This window comes from Limanda limanda, chromosome 12 (assembly GCF_963576545.1).
Source record: "Limanda limanda chromosome 12, fLimLim1.1, whole genome shotgun sequence".
In the NCBI taxonomy this organism is placed as follows: Eukaryota; Metazoa; Chordata; class Actinopteri; order Pleuronectiformes; family Pleuronectidae; genus Limanda; species Limanda limanda.
Window position 1 is genome coordinate 1,240,618 of NC_083647.1, and position 16,177 is coordinate 1,256,794.

Below are 16,177 nucleotides of genomic sequence, written 5' to 3' on the forward strand. Positions count from 1 at the left end.
CATTGTATATTTTATCTAGGTATAATTATTATTTATGTATCTAAGTGCAGATGGGCTATTTTCTAGCTGTGTTTTCTAAGTGTGTTGGTCAACTGGTTACATGTGTGCAAGCTGTGACTGACTGAAATGTTCACAAACCACACACACACACACACACAAACACTCACATGCACATGTTCTTAACCGACACAGAAAATAAAGATGAGTACACATACTGTACACAGCACAGTGGACGCAGCAGGTACAGTATCACTGCACACACACACACTGCCACCTACATAGTGTAAAATGGAGTTTAGAGTGAGTATAGAGTGCAGCCGTTCCTGCAGGGCCTACATTCTGAAATATCATCAGCAGTGAGTCCACATGAATGCAGACAGGAGTATAGCTTTGCATCCAGCTATTGTCAGTGCCACAAAGATCCCCAATCAGTCCGCTTCTGCCGTTGGCCTCTTTCTATTCACTTTCACATTCTACTTGCCTGACTACAGCTTCCTGCTCTCACACAAAATGGGAAACATACACCACCTTGTGCTGTGTCGCCTGATCGGAGCTCTCAGATTCACAAAAGCCAACATGACTCTAAGAAAGCCTCTCCCATCCACACAGGGAATATTCACAGAGGAAGCCATATTTTATTCAGAGATTGCATTTCCCTAATAATCATTACGGCTCTGGTGACATGCTGTTGATGTTCTCATGTGACTCAGTTCTATTAGACTGACTTTACAAAACTGTTAAATAAAATGAAAAAATTACATTTTCTGTGCTCTCATTCAACTATAAATATACTTTTTAAATATTTAAAAAGGAGATTTATAGCTGCTTTTAGAAAGTGATTCGAACCAAATTAAGTTGTATAGAGAGAGAGCAGCACAGTGATCTTTAGGTGTGAACAGTCCTTACAATCCCAGATAGACAGTGAAACTGCATAAAAAACAATAAAACATTTAATTAAAAATCCCACTGATACAAATCCAGCTCACTCGGAATGGAATAGACTATTGTTATTTTAATATTTCTGTAAACGACAGGTGTAATGCAACACTATGCTGCAAATATCTTTTCTTTCTGATGTTCTCTATTACACGTGGCATCTATTGCACTTCTGTCCGTCCTGGGAGAGGGATCCCTCACATGTGGCTCTCTCTGAGGTTTGTACCTTCTTTTTAGCCTGTTAAAAGTTTTTCTTTTAGTAGTTTTTCCTTACTCTTGTTGAGGGTTAAGGGCAGAGGATGTCACACCTTGTTAAAGCCCTATGAGACAAAATGTTATTTGTGAATATAGGCTATACAAATAAATTTGATTGATCAATTGATAGAACATTAGATAAATTATACATTACAATATTACACAACAGTGGTATATTACAATGTGTGTATTTGCAGCAGAAATTCCAGATCGAAGGCTGGAAAGTCTCAAAGGTTTTAAGATTGTAGTGAGAAGTGCTGTGGTAAGTTATTATTTATCCTTGAATGAAACAAGATTCATTTCGTCATAAAAAAATAAAAAAATAAAATTATATATATAAAGCAAGGTCAGACAACTTCAGGACTCAGTATCAACCAACCTCCAATTGAGGACACAGCAACTGCCACATGGATAAATATTTTCTTCATAGTTTGTGATTTTACATTACATTACATGCTGATGCTTTTGTCCAAAGCGACTTACAATTAGTACACTCAACATTCATGAGAGGCCAATTCATTCATTTTTACCAACTGTCTGTTTTATACTTTAACCAAGTTACACATGAACAGAGAAAAGTTTGTTTGTTTGGTCTAAGGAGTGAGGGCTCCAGTTACACGGCTGTAGTAAAGTGAATGTAAAGGGGAAAGCCTGAGTGTGACTGACAGGTGATCACTGTGCCGAGCCAAACAGAAACCTCTCATGAAAGAAAACAAACAGGGCAGAGGAGTCTTTAGTGTTACCACTTTAGACCTTTATCCATGGCCGCTTTTGATTCATGTCCATCCTGTTGGAAATGTCTCTGTATTGGTTGGTGCCCTGGCCTCTCCACGCTGCTAAAAGCTGCTGGCTTTAATTCTGTCGTTACGTTGCAATGAATGAGAGATCACCAAGAAAAACACAATTTTTCTCTCTGTTTCACCAGGGCTCTCAGTTTCACTTGAATTTTGCACATCTACTGTAAGAGAAACACACATGACGCACATAGAAAGCCCTGTGCCAAAACCACACTAAAAAGGCCAAAGAAATTCCATTAATAAATGGCTAAACAGTGGAGGGACCATGAAGAAAGTCTCAAACTGGGTTTAACAGGTCTGTTAAACCTGATCAGCCCTATGGGGAACTCAAACGAGCTCGTCCTTGAGGGAAAAGCTTTAAATAAATGGAAGGCTTCTAAAATCAGCATTCGCTCACTTAGATGCCATTTTCATCAAAGAAAAGCTCAATTCCAACAGCTATTAAAAGCCAGAAGGCAAAATAGATGTCTTCTGAGGGTATTTTACCTCAAGTACAAAAATCAAAATGGGAATTGTACGGCTCTGAATATGTTTGGTTCAGTTTAAAATGTCAAATTTAAATATATACAGACACCAAAAAAGACACCAACACAAACACAAAAACTAAAATTCTGGAAATAGGAAACAGGGAACAGAGAAATAATATTGTGATTAGAACCAAAATAATAAAAAAAAAAGAGTGTGTGTGAATCCAACACAGTTTGAGAATTTGAGAGCACAATAAAGTCTCTGCTGTTTGAAATGAAGAACTCCAACCGTGTGTGTGTGTGTGTGTGTGTGTGTGTGTGTGTGTGTGTGTGTGTGTGTGTGTGAAAAGCCTATCCTGTTACTCTCAACAATTAAAGCAGATTTCATAAAAGTGAAGTACAGACATAGATATACGCTGCCTGAAAAACAATCCACAACAATCTGGCCCAACTACCCCAGCCCCTTTCCTTCATCATCTTCAACCTGTCTTCATCCTCACACACACACACTCATACACGCACACGCACACACACACACTAACACACACACACACAGATCATATTCCACAGTCTCATCCCTGACGCCAGGACATCAATTTTCGCAAGTTGCTGAAAATTACCATGCATGAATGCAAAAAAGGCTGATCAGGAGTAATTAACATGGCTTCATATGCAAATTTTATTAATGCAGAACTACAAAGTCATTATGCAAATTAGGGTTTCGTCGAGCCTCTTGACAAATATTCCCAGCTCCAGCCATATCAGCCAGGATGGATGACAAGCCTGCTCGCTCAGTTTGGACTTGAGGGATGCCTGTGTGTTTTACTGTAGTTAGCGGATTAGCAGTGGTTAGCGCTGATGGCTAGCTGTGTTTTTGGTATGTGTGTGTGTATGTGTGCGCACACATATGCATGATAGTGTGTAAACTGTGTGATTAGGGAAGTGGCTAATGGCTACACAGCAGAGTAATGAACCTGAGATCCAGGGGATGGGGTGATGGAGGAGAGGGAAAGGGAAGGGGGGGAGGGAGGGTAAGATGATATGAATATGCATGATGTTCACAGGCTTTGATGATTAAAAAAATTGTAATATTTAAATGAGTGCGTGCAAAGTGATTAACGTGGCAGAGAGGAGACGAGGCGAAAATCGCAAAAAGGGATTTTGAAAATGCTAAGAAGCGCATGGGATGCTGCCTTGCCTTTTTATGCTCTATTAATAGTGCAAACTCTCTCTCTCACCTTGTGTTGCCATATGTCTCTCTACCACCCCCATCTCTCTCTCTCTCTCTCTCTCTCTCTCTCTCTCTCTCTCTCTCTCTCTCTCTCTCTCTCTCTCTCTCTCTCTCTCTCTCTTCTGGTCCAGCCTCCATGTCTCACTTGTTTTTGCTCTAGGTGTCTGGTTTCTGTCCAGGATGCTGGATTAACGGAAGAAATATACATAGAGCAAAATTTCGAAGAAATGGATGAGACACACACACACAGGCAGATCTTAGCTAGTTAGTGTGGAGATTACAGTCAGGAGTTGGTAAGGTTGTGTGACATTGTGAATGTATCCACTCTCTTCAAAACACACTCACTGGTGACAGATTTAGCTTCTCTATCTTCACATGTTCAACACAGTGCAGGGCCAGTTGTTTGAAATCTTTAATCAGTGCGACACCTGAGTTTCTCTTCATTTAATATCAACATGTCACTCTACAAAACATTTTGAGTGACTTTACGTTTACCTTTGTATTGTATGTTTGTATGTCTGTGTGTGTGTTTGTGTGTGTGTGTGTGTGTGTGTTTGTGTGTGCGTCTGTGTGTGTGTGTACGTGTGTGTGCGCGCGTGTGTGCGCGCGTGTGTTCAAACAGTGCAACATTTTTAATAGGCCTGAAAGGACGTGGACAAACAGACACACACACACACACACACACACACACACACACACACACACACACACACACACACACACACACACACACACACACACACATATGCCAAAAACCAAAACTATCCAAAAGCACACAGGATACAGAGGCTGGGAGAGGTAGAGAGAGACAGAGGGAGAGAGAGCGAGCAGCGATACAAACCAGAGTAATTACCACTTCAAAAAGGCTAGCGCTCCATCCGAGAGGCCTCCCAGCTTTATTGAAACAACACAAAAAAACAAGAGCAGCGGGCGCCGTAATGCCTCTAAAGTACAGGCTGTTATATCAAACACACACTCACACAGACCGACACTGTGCCGCAGCTCTTTGTTAAGTTTGTGCACTTTCATTTGGAAGATAAATAAGCATATGGTAAATATTTTAAGGACACACCGCTGCGCCCCATTATTATTTATTTAAGGTGTGTGTGTGTATTGTTTCCTTAAGATTCATGCATGACAATGTTTTAATTGTGTGTTTTATTAACTCAACATATTGTTAAAAATGTGTATCAATTAATTATTCTTTTTTGACTGATAATACACAAGCTTTGTGTGTGTGTGTGGGGGGTGTGTGTGTGTGTGTGTGTGTGTGTGTGTGTGTGTGTGTGTGTGTGTGTGTGTGTGTGTGTGCGTGTGTGTGTGTGTGTGTGTGTGTGTGTGTGTGTTGAGATGGAGCATCACCCTGTGGTGGCCATCATTATTGTCCAGCAGGCACAATTATAGAAGTGGAGGAAGAGGAAATGGAGAAAAAAATCATGAAATTGATTGCTGTCAACAAAGGAAATAATATGAAACAACAGGACTAAACAACACAAGATGGTGTGCAACCTCAGAGCAAGAGAAACAGTCCGTTCTCTAAAATCACTGGAAGTTTTCATCGGCGCCGAGATAAGCTCTGTGCTGCTTCATTTCCATGTCAGAGTCATGCCATGTCTGTGCTGCTGCAACAAGAACACCTTCCAATTCAGATCTACAAAAAAATATGTCCTGACGCACATGTAAGTGTGTGTGTGTGTGTGTGTGTGTGTGTGTGTGTGTGTGTGCATGTGTGTGTGTTCCTTTTAACATGGGGAACAAATGGTAGTAAAAAAGCTTGAGAATAAAGGAGTCGTTTGACTCTGAGCCAAATAAGCGTTGTCGTCAGTCGTGTTCTGAGCTGACATTCAAACTCCCTGATCACTTTTCCCCCTCGCTCTCTCTCTCTCTCTGCTCTCTTGCTTCCTCCCTTATGTGTCTCGCCCCCCCCCCCCCCCCCCTTCCACCAGGTAATGAAAGGTGTAAAAATCTACGAGAGGAAAAGCACAGTCTGGGTTACAAAGAGAAAAATCCACCTGCCATATTTCAATCCCCCCGTGATTATGAGCCGGGCTGAGCATGTTCTCACCAAATTAAACTGCAGCTACATTAATAAACCCCTCTGTCCTCTCCCGTGTTAATAAGGTGATAGTTGGACATATTTCATGTGGAAATTGTGAAATACCGAGGGTAATTTTGGAACATAAAATGTTATTGCAGCAATATAGTTTACAGTTGCCACAGTGCTTACCAATTGAGCCGCTAATATGTTTTTGCTTTTAATGGGAAAATTATTGCGCGTTCTGTTATGAAGAAATATTGAGCAATTACAATTTGAAGCTTTCCAACGCTGCACATGTGGAGTTGATTTCACAGGAGGATTACAATTTGATATATTACAGGCATTTAAACACAGGAGGAAAAATATACTGGTGCAGATAAATATGGATAATGTAAACCTAGTACTGTGCCCATTGTCTCCAAACAGTGAGTGCACATGCCCGAGTTCAGCTCTGCAGATGCTCAGATAGTTGTGTGTTAAATTTAAAGTGGTGTAGCAGTTACAGAGCTAAGTGGCGTGCTTTCTGAGGTTCAGGTGGCGGTGCTGTCCGCAGGAGCCCTGTGCGGCTGCCTGACACAGTTGTAACAGCCTGGTTAAATATTGATGAATTTCAGGCCCAAACACAGTGTTTTACAGCGCAGGCCAAACCACAGAGTGACACGTTCAGAACAGCTCTGTGCTGCTCTGGCAGAGTCAGGAGCGTTACCTGTGAGAACACTTCCTCCCCTGGCTCCGAGCCAGCTCTCTCTCCTGAGTTTATTTCAGTGCTGATGATGAATTTACTTTTGTTTTTGTCCAAATATCACCACAGGTGAGAATAAATTGTCCTCAGTTACCTTAAAGCTTGTCAGTACTGGCTGAGCTTTATTACTGATGTTATTTCAAGTTACATGCTTTTTTATGGATTAACATGTAATAATGTGTTCATATCATGCCCATAGGACCACCTCTCCCATAATGTCAAAACACTGATTGTTCAAATGTTATCAACATTGCATTGTTCTTCATGAGAAATTTTATCTGATAACATTGTTTGAATATGTGGCTGTTTACTCTGTAGACCAACTTGTATTTGTTTGTCCATTTGTCTATTTCCCTCCTAGTTCTAGTATTAGTTTGTCCAGTTTATTTGTGTAGGAAGCATCGTCCAGGTTATAGTCAAAGTTTTTTGAATTCTTGTTTCATTATATCCAGAGTTTGTATATGTATTCTTTGTACAAAGCACCATAAGTTACTGTAAAAGTTGCCATACAAAAAAAAAACATATATTTTTTTCTAGTGTTGTAAAAATAAACATGAGCCTGTGTGAAAGTTTCCAGGTTGAGGTGCCGGGATGATTTTGATGTTAGACTGAAACTATAAATATGAAAGGAAAGTATTAGGATTTAGTCATATCCAAACATACCTACTGACTACAGGACAGAGCCAACACAAACAGCTCTGCAAAGAACAGAGCTGTGCAACGCCCACATGTCAGACTGGACAAATATTCTTTGTCTATGTTCTCATCTTTGAGAAGTTCTGATTTAACTGTTGACTTGTGGGTAATTTCAGGAGCTGCTGGATGGTGGTGGGAAGTTGCTGCTGAGTTCTGAGCTGCAGCCTTTGTTCTTCTAAAAACACTGACCTGTAAGAAAGCAGGACAGCTGAGAGGTGTCCTCCTGGCAGACTGAATATTCTGCTCTTCCCCCCTGGCTTCTTTTGAGCATATTGACTGGTTTGAGAGATAACTGCTGCTGCTCTTCCTCCTGCAGATGCTCTCCTGCTAAAATGCCTCTTTACAAAACTGAATGGCAGAGAAACTAGCCTCTTTTTAATCCCCCTTTCTGTGTTTTTTTTTCTTCTCCTCTCATAGTGTTTTTCCTCCTTTGCTTATTTGAATTTTAATGAGCTTTTCACCTTTTTAAGCAGACGGCTTAGGCTGGATTTCTGCATGAAAGTCAGGGTGAGTCTCTCTGTCATGTTTTGCACAATTTGTTTCAACCAGCCGAGTCCTTGAGGGGGTTTAGGGCTTTGAGTGGGTAATGTGCCTGTCTCTCCCCTCTCTCCCTTCTTTCTGTTGTCCTTGCTTCTAATGGAATGAACATCACTCTGAAGAGGATGGGCTATGTTTCCTTGCATTCATGTTGTGTAAGAAAGTCCACTATATTTAATGGGATGAAAAAACTGTAGGTTTGATATTGTCCCAAACACCTCATCCAACATCCTGTTTTTTGTCAAGAAATAGTTCCACCATAAACACCCCACAAAAACATGTAAAAACATTTTACATTTCGGTTCAAGGTCCACACTCCAGCTCCGTACGTAACACAGATATTAGAGGTATACATTTTCTCGTGTCACTCTCTTACAGTGAGTATGTTTATTATGCCTACCTGCCAGTGCGTTTTCCTGCTTGGGGCAAATTCCTTTGATGGGCGTCCTCTCTCTCCTCTCCCCTCCTTGCCCTCCTCTTCCTCTTCCTCCCACCTCTTCCTCCTCCTCCTCAGGTGTCACCTGAATGCCGATCTCCACTGGCTCCAGCACCTTCTTCAGCTCCACCCGCTGGCCATGGTGGTGTAGGCCCTGCAGAGTGGGACTCCCTCCTCCGCGGTCGCTCATCTTGTCGTAGCAGCCATTGGCCAGCAGCGGAATTTGGCACTGCTTCTTCTTGTGCTCAATGAAGAGAAGGATGTCGCCCAGCGGGAAGGTCAGCTGGCACTGGCCGCATGTCAGCAGGTCGTGGTCGGCGTGAAGTCCAGGTGGCAGGGCGTGGGCCAGGCTAGGCTCCAACGCGTGGGGAGGTAGGCCAAGCGACTGTGACAGTAAGGAGTCGGAGAGCAGGCTGCCATCTTGGTGCTCAATCTCTGCCGTGCCATAAGAAAAACAGAGGAGACATGTCAGAAGATTTAACATGTACTTTGTTTAGTTTACAAATTTTTTTATTGAGTGGTCTGAGGGTAACATGTGGCTGGAAAATGACACTGGACAATTTAACAAAACACTGAAGGAGCTGTTTTTCCTTTTCTTTTCACCGGGATAACTGTATGACTGTTGTGGTGTCATGTGGTGTCCGAAGCTAACACTGAAGTAGAACCCACCAATGAAATGATAAGACAATAAATTTATGTCTTTGACTTTTTAAAGTAATACAACAATCGACACAGTCGGACGTACAGATGTCTCAAATAATGAAACGCTTTAATTTCTTAAATTATTTCTTGTATTAATCTTAATCAACGCCATTTTTATTATTTAATTCATAATTCAGTTATTTTAATAATAAATCTTAAAAAACTGTCAAAAATATAAAAAATAAAGCAATTGTTGGTAATTTACAGGAAGTGTGTGTGTGCAAGCAGGTGTACAGTGTGTGAAGCTCGCTCGGCCCAATTTCCACACACCACCAACTCCTGCCCTCTTTCTGCATGTGTGTATACATTGCATGTTTGTACTTCCTGTACCATGTGTCGTACTATATTTGTATGTGCATGTGAACCATGTGAATACACACACATATGCATTGTGTATGTATGTAAGTTATTTGTGTGTGGGTCTGTGTGTGTGGCCTGCAGGCTGCTGCCATCTGTCCACCGCTATTGAAATGAACAACCATGAACAGTGAAGTGTGTTTCTCCAGTCAGAAACATCAGAGAGAATAGAGCTAGTGATCTGACCTGGAAGAAACACAGGACCCCGCAAACCAGACTTTATCTGAGAAATTAACAATTATAGAAATATGATTTAAAAAACTGACAGACAGCCCTGAAACCCACAGCTGACTTCCAGTTAGTGTGTGTGTGTGTGTTTGTGTGTGTGTGTGTGTGTGTGTGTGTGTGTGTGTGTGTGTGTGTGTGTGTGTGTGTGTGTGTGTGTGTGTGTGTGTGTGTGTGTGTATACACACTGATCTACCCCTCACAGAAATATTATTACATTTACACTTGAAAGCTGTAATATGAGCATGTTTAATATAAACATACTGTAAACACTGATTGCTAGCAAGTTATATTCAAAGACTATTGCACATGGGGCGCGCTGAAGTCACAGCGTTCTTTCAAATTACAAATATAAAAAAGAATGCGTCACTTTGGCCTGATTTGCCTAATAAGGCTCGGGTGAGTCAGGCAGGAGCGCTAATAGGATTTCAGTTAACCAGGGCTGAAGATGAACAAAAAAAAATCAAAGGAAATGGAGTGTCTAAAAATGAACAGCTCAAAAATAACACTCTTGATAAACCATGGACAGTATCTGCAGTGAGGCTAAAGCTATAAGTGTTTATATGAAATACATTGTTTGACTCGTGTCAAGACCATAAAGGCACTGCTTTGAATTCCTGTCATCAGGGGGAAATTGTCTCTGAGCAGGATACCGTCTTTCGGGTTTGGCTTCCTTTGTTTACCACCTCTCACTGTAAATGTGCTGTTAATCCATCTAGACCCTTCTTGTTCTCCACAAAACCATCACATTAAATCCACAGACACAAATGGGATTGTGTATTAGTGGAGAGCTGGTAATATATTTCCTTTCCTCCTTTTTTTCATGTTTTATAATTTTTACTGGGATCAATAATTCTACCAACATTTTTCGCAGATCAAGTTTTCCCAGATAAGTCCAATGATAAGTGTGTAGATGCACAAACACCTGCAGCATCACAGTCATTCATCACTCGAAGCTACTGCCACACCCCGACATTTCCAAACCATGCACTGCACACACACACGCACAGTGGGATACTGTATGATGGTGTGAAGGCACACCACAGACGCTGCAATTAAAGTGACTCGCTCGGTGGCACAAAACAAAAAATCGAAATATTATTTGCGCATTGTTTTATGTGCAAAGTATTTGCAAATTACTATAATTATTTTCCTCACATCTCCACTATCAAATAATAACTGCACTGTACAGTAGTAGTGACATCAAATCTGTACGGACCCGAAATGTTGGGTGAAAAACATAGAGAAGTAAAGACAGACAGAACAAACCTCAGGTGTTTATCATTTTCAATCACAGTATATTTGCAACTTTGACTCTGTAGTAAAAGAAAAATCTATTTACCTCAAATTTAATTCAGGTTCCTCACTGCGCTGCGGTTGAAGCTGGGATTACCATGTCAATATAAGACAACATCAGAGGCAAATGTACAAATACTGCAACTCTGAGCAGTTATTTCAGTCTGATTGTGGTATTAGCTGGGTTCATGTGTGATGATAGAGTGTGTGACAGAGTACAGAGCCACCTGCCCCGGGAGGTGCTGTGGTAGGAATGAAGCGCGCTTTACAAACAGTAGAACAGCCTTGTTCCTGCAGCCCCACATCCCCAAAAAAACAACCTGAGAGGGTGAAGTTTCTGTGGCTTATCAGTCGTATACAAGTCTGTATGATTTAGTTTAATGAGTGAATAAGAGCGTGTCACTCTCAGTGGTCCTTATCACAGGCCACACTGTTTAAGCAGGTTCCAAACTGAATATTAAGGTTAAATCATTTAGATGTTCAAACTTCATGAAATTGATATATAACATTATGTCTATACACTGCAGCACACACTCTCACACACACACACACACACACACACACACACACACACACACACACACACACACACACACACACACACACACACACAGATGGCTGTAGTTGTCAGTCAGTGTTGAATTTACGGTACATGGTGTAAATTGAAAGTGTGACGGAGAGACAGACAGTCAAGTACAGAATGTGCAGGTGTTGACAGTTAAGGGGTGAATGTGGTCTTTCAGCACTGATGACATCTGATTAACACACACACAAGTACTACACTGCACATTCACACACTGCTACCCTCTCAATGGCAGAGCGAGTGAGGCACTGACAGCCTGAGAGCTCCCCCTAGCAGGAAGAGAGAGAGAGAGAGAGAGAGAGAGAGAGAGAGAGAGAGAGAGAGAGAGAGAGAGAGAGAGAGAGAGAGAGAGAGAGAGAGAGACCTAGAGAAATAAGGGGGGGGGCGGTTGAAACGGTTTGAGGGGCAGGCGACAACAGACAGCTCACCAAGTCCCAGCTGATCAAACCAACTCTCTGGAATGCAAGCTACAGCAGGTGTGTGTGTGTGTGAGAGAGTACAACGCAGTATCGTAGTTGGGAGTGTGCACAGCCTGCTGATCATCAACAAGCGTTAAGGCAAGAACTGAAAACCCCTCGTCCTGAGGATTGACACACACACAAACACACACACACACACACACACACACACACACACACACACACACACACACACAAACTAAAATGGGCGTTTTAAACATTTTCTCACATTTTGGGGTGAATGAAAACTCACAGCTCAGAAATGACATTTAAAAAAGCTGCTGTGTAAAACAAACTGAGCTCACTGTCAGTGTTGTTTTTAAGTTACGATGGAAACTATTTACAATGAGAGAATGTGCTTTTTAAATTAGTCTGAACAACATTTGTGAAAGGAGTGAATGATCGGACAAAGAGGGACAGCTTCATGTATCAATTCCAATCAGCAGACACCTTTACGAATACACTCCATTTTCATATATGGTGTTTTAAAGACAGCGCATCCACAGAACATTTCACAGTGGATAGACTAGAAGGAGATGCCAGGTTCTCTCACTCTCTCTAACAAAGACTTAGCCCCAGCAGGGTGCATGGCTATTTGACAAGCCAAAAGGAAACATGCATCTCAAGTGGGCGACTGCAATTTACACACAGCCCTCTCTCTCCCCTCTCCGTGTGTGTGTGTGTGTGTGTGTGTGTGTGTGTGTGTGTGTGTGTGTGTGTGTGTGTGTGTGTGTGTGTGTGTGTGTGTGTGTGTGTGCAGCTACAATGTGAGCTCTCGTCTTGTTTGCGTCTCTTCACACTAAATCAGCCTCTCGGAGGAAAGCTCGGGTTATTTGCAGTGAATGAGAAGCAGAAGGCACGTCTGCACCTTCGGGTGTAAACTGTCTCAGCGTGGTGACACCAAAAAACACACTGAATCTGCCTGACAAACACAAAAAAATCTAGATTTCCACTGATTCATCTCTCCCATGTGTTTCTGGGAGAGAAATTGCATCAACTTCTTGTGAAGATTAGCCATTCAGGATGGACTGTGTGATTCTAATGTGGTAGGAAATGAGTGTGGTGGAAAGCATGCAGTACTGGATTTGTTTCACAATCCGACACGTTAACTGCAGAAGAAGGAGATTAAGAAGTAAATTATTATTTAGTGTTCATGAAGGGCACTGAGGAGATAACTCCAGGCCAACGTGTGATCCCTTATTGATCAGTTTTAAAAATAGATGAATAAGCTCTCAGACTGCAAGGGATGAAGATAATACAAAATCGGACTATAACTCACAAAGATGACGCCCGTAAGAATTTTTCATTTTCCTTGTAAGGAAGTGGCTTTATGACTGAGGCCAAACTACATTAAAATAAATCCACAATTTAACATCCAGAAAATTGCACTACTGTTCCCAACACTTCCTCCTGCTCAGGAAAAGATAGTAAAAGACAAAAGAGAGGTGGAGTAACACATGTTCCTCTACTACTGAATTCTTGGATTCACAATCTCATTGTTTTGGAGAGTGTGAATTATCATGTTGTAAAAAGCCAAAATTAAAGAGCCCCAATTAAAACACAGCTCAAATAGAATTTATTACCTGACAGTTCGAGAACCTTGATTTGTAGGAGGGATTCGCATGTGTTCATTTACATGTAGGTCTGTGTTGACACCCACAAAAGCCTACATACATATTTAAGTGTGTGTGTGTGTGTGTGTGTGTGTGTGTGTGTGTGTGTGTGTGTGTGTGTGTGTGTGTGTGTGTGTGTGTGTGTGTGTGTGTGTGTGTGTGTGTGACTGCACTCAAGCATACTAAATTGGGGGGCATCTCTTACACATGAATTATGGAATGTACAGCATAAATCAGACAGACAGTTCAGAGCTGCTCTGAGGAAACAAATACCAAATAGCATTTTACACCTCTCTCACTCTCACACACACTGATTGAAAGTAAAGCAGCTTTTACACAGAGCAAGCAGGAAGCTCATTTAATAACTTTTATTTGCACGTTTTTTCATCTCTCCACAATTAATGATTGTCTGTCTGTCTGTCTGTCTGTTATTGTGTTAGTGTGTATTCTTTGCTCTGTGCTGCAGGAACTGACGTCTCAGGAATAACATGCAGCGTGCAGAATGTGACCCATTTTTTAAGGAAACCACGACCACACCGCAGGCCTGCGCATGAGCTGCCACACACAAGTTGTAGCTGTATCAGCTCTCCTCATGTCAGGAGGTGATTTGGCTGGTGCCACATGCAGTGTCTTCAGGTGTGTGTGTGTCTGTGTGTGTGTGTGTGTGTGTGTGTGTGTGTGTGTGTGTGTGTGTGTGTGTGTGTGTGTGTGTGTGTGTGTGTGTGTGTGTGTGTGTGTGTGTGTGTGTGTGTGTGTGTGTGTGTGTGTGTGTGTGTGTGTGTGCGTGTGTGTGTGTGGTAAAAGTCAGGTCATGCAGCAGAGGACAGAACCTACACACAGCCAGGCAGGCTGAGTTTCAACTGTAAAATTTGATGTTAAGTTATACATAGCAATCCACCAAGGTGCACACTGATACACTGTGGTGTAAGTGATCTGATCTGACAGACTTCACTCCAGCCAAATCTCCCCAAACACCCTGAAGCAGCAGGGAAGAGAGGAGGGATATTCACCCAACATAAAGTCCTGATACAGAGCTGCATCTTATACTTCAATAATGCAAACCTGTAAACCAGTAACTGATTGAGGCTTTTAGCTGCATCCATCACGAAGTGTGCCTTACTTATGTTTTCTCTAAAGTCCTGCATGAAGACTTGCTGCTCCTGTCAGAACACATCAGCTGTAATTAGATCTGCTGAGGACTTTCAAGCATCAGCGCAAAAACGAGTTTGCGTAAAAAATGAGGGAAGCGTTGCGTTTCCTGATTGAATTCATTTGCGCAATTTACGCTTGATCTCACATCAAAAAGTTAAAGAAATTGTTTATTTCCTTAGCAATTTTTTTTTATAAGTTAATTTCTTCACTAACATGATTTTTTCCAACAATAAACGCATTGAAGATTTAATCCTTCCCTCATATTAATATAAGATTTTTTTCCTACGTATTTTCACTTCAAATGCAGTCACTTATTGTGCTCTGCATTAAAGGGCCGTGACGGAAACCCTTGAATTTTGGCTGTCGGACGCGCAGGGTTTCAAATAATCCAGCGGCAGCATTAATATTACAAGCAGCGGAAGTATAAACTTTGCCTCCATGCAGCAGAAAAACGGGACTAAACAGCTCGAGTACGAACCGAGAGGCTGGAATGTGTCTGTTAAAGATTTAACAAGCTGCAGAAGGAGAAAAAGAAAGTGTGCGTGTTCAAAGTGAGGCTGCCCGTGCGCACAGAGGAGAGTCGCATCTGCTGGATTTTTTTCATTACTTTCACTGTGGTGGAAAAAGAAGCGAGTGATGCTTGAAATAAGGTCCAACTATCGGCCTTTTACTTGAAGCAAAGAATGAAGACAAGTTTTTATAATATAAATACAAATAATTCAATTCTTAAACCCATACGCGTCTTTTTGTGTGTTCTTAAAACAGCCGCTGTTTCACATGCCCATTTATATCTGCTGATGCAAGCGCGTCTTAAAGTAATAACGAATTTAAATCGGAGGAATGATAATTGTATTGTACAATATAGATTAACTGTCAGTGTCCCCTGTCTAAAACTTCATTCATACAAACAGTGGAACAATATAGAAGTAACGTCACAGTAAAGTCCGTCTTCTCCGTGAGCTGCTTGTTCAGTAGAAGTCAAACACTTTCCACTCTCTCTGATTTATTTGTTTGAGAGTTTGAGGGTTTATCTCTACACTGCAGAGATCCCATAAGTGCATTCAAACTTTGTCTCAGATTGTTATTCAACTAAAAGAAGAAGAAAAGGTCTTCGGGGACACTTGGCGAACTTTCTGTTAGTTTGAAAATGTTTTTCGCACCGAAAATCCGGAAGAAAAAGACCTCAGATTGACAAGTGAAAAAAATAAATAACGAAAAGTAGATTATTGTGATCATATGATGTGAATTGTCGCAGGTATACTTACGTGTTATTTCTCTCTGGGACAGGTGCTGCGGGTTCCCCTGCTTGCGTCGGGACATCGCCCTGGCATTTACACTGGCATCGCCCGGAGAGCGGCGCTGGAAGGGTCGGCTCTCCTCCTCCTCCTCCTCCTCCTCCTCCTGCTGCTCCGGTATACCGACCGCAATCTGGCCCCAAAACCGGCCGCTCGCTGGCCACCCGAAACGGACTGCACGGCACTGGCCCCAAATGTGGCCCTCGAACTGACCCCTGTGCGGCGGATCTCCCTCCAGCGGGCAGAGGCTGCTGCGCTTTGCGGTGACCGGCCGTGGCGCAGCGCTGGGCGGCCGGGCGCTCGGTCGGAGCTCGGTGCCAAAGTGGTTGTGCGCCTCCCTTCTTCGTTCGTGGCGGTGGCG

The 16,177-nt window shown here is 42.1% G+C and overlaps 1 protein-coding gene across 2 annotated transcripts in view; it reads right to left on the reverse strand.

The window, feature by feature from the left end:
• The window catches only part of bcl11ba (BCL11 transcription factor B a), a 34,532-nt gene extending 18,691 nt beyond the window's left edge, over window positions 1-15,841 (reverse strand). Inside the window, exons 1-3 of one of the 2 annotated variants that reach the window (XM_061083121.1) lie at window positions 15,787-15,841; window positions 8,194-8,570; window positions 8,096-8,148 (exon numbers count right to left, since the gene is read on the reverse strand). In XM_061083121.1, the coding sequence (XP_060939104.1) occupies window positions 8,096-8,148; window positions 8,194-8,570; window positions 15,787-15,841 (485 nt within the window). Of the gene's footprint in view, window positions 1-8,095; window positions 8,571-14,541; window positions 14,547-15,786 lie in introns of both variants that reach the window. The other variant, XM_061083120.1, reaches the window with a different exon arrangement.
• Between the last annotated feature and the right edge of the window lie 336 nt (window positions 15,842-16,177).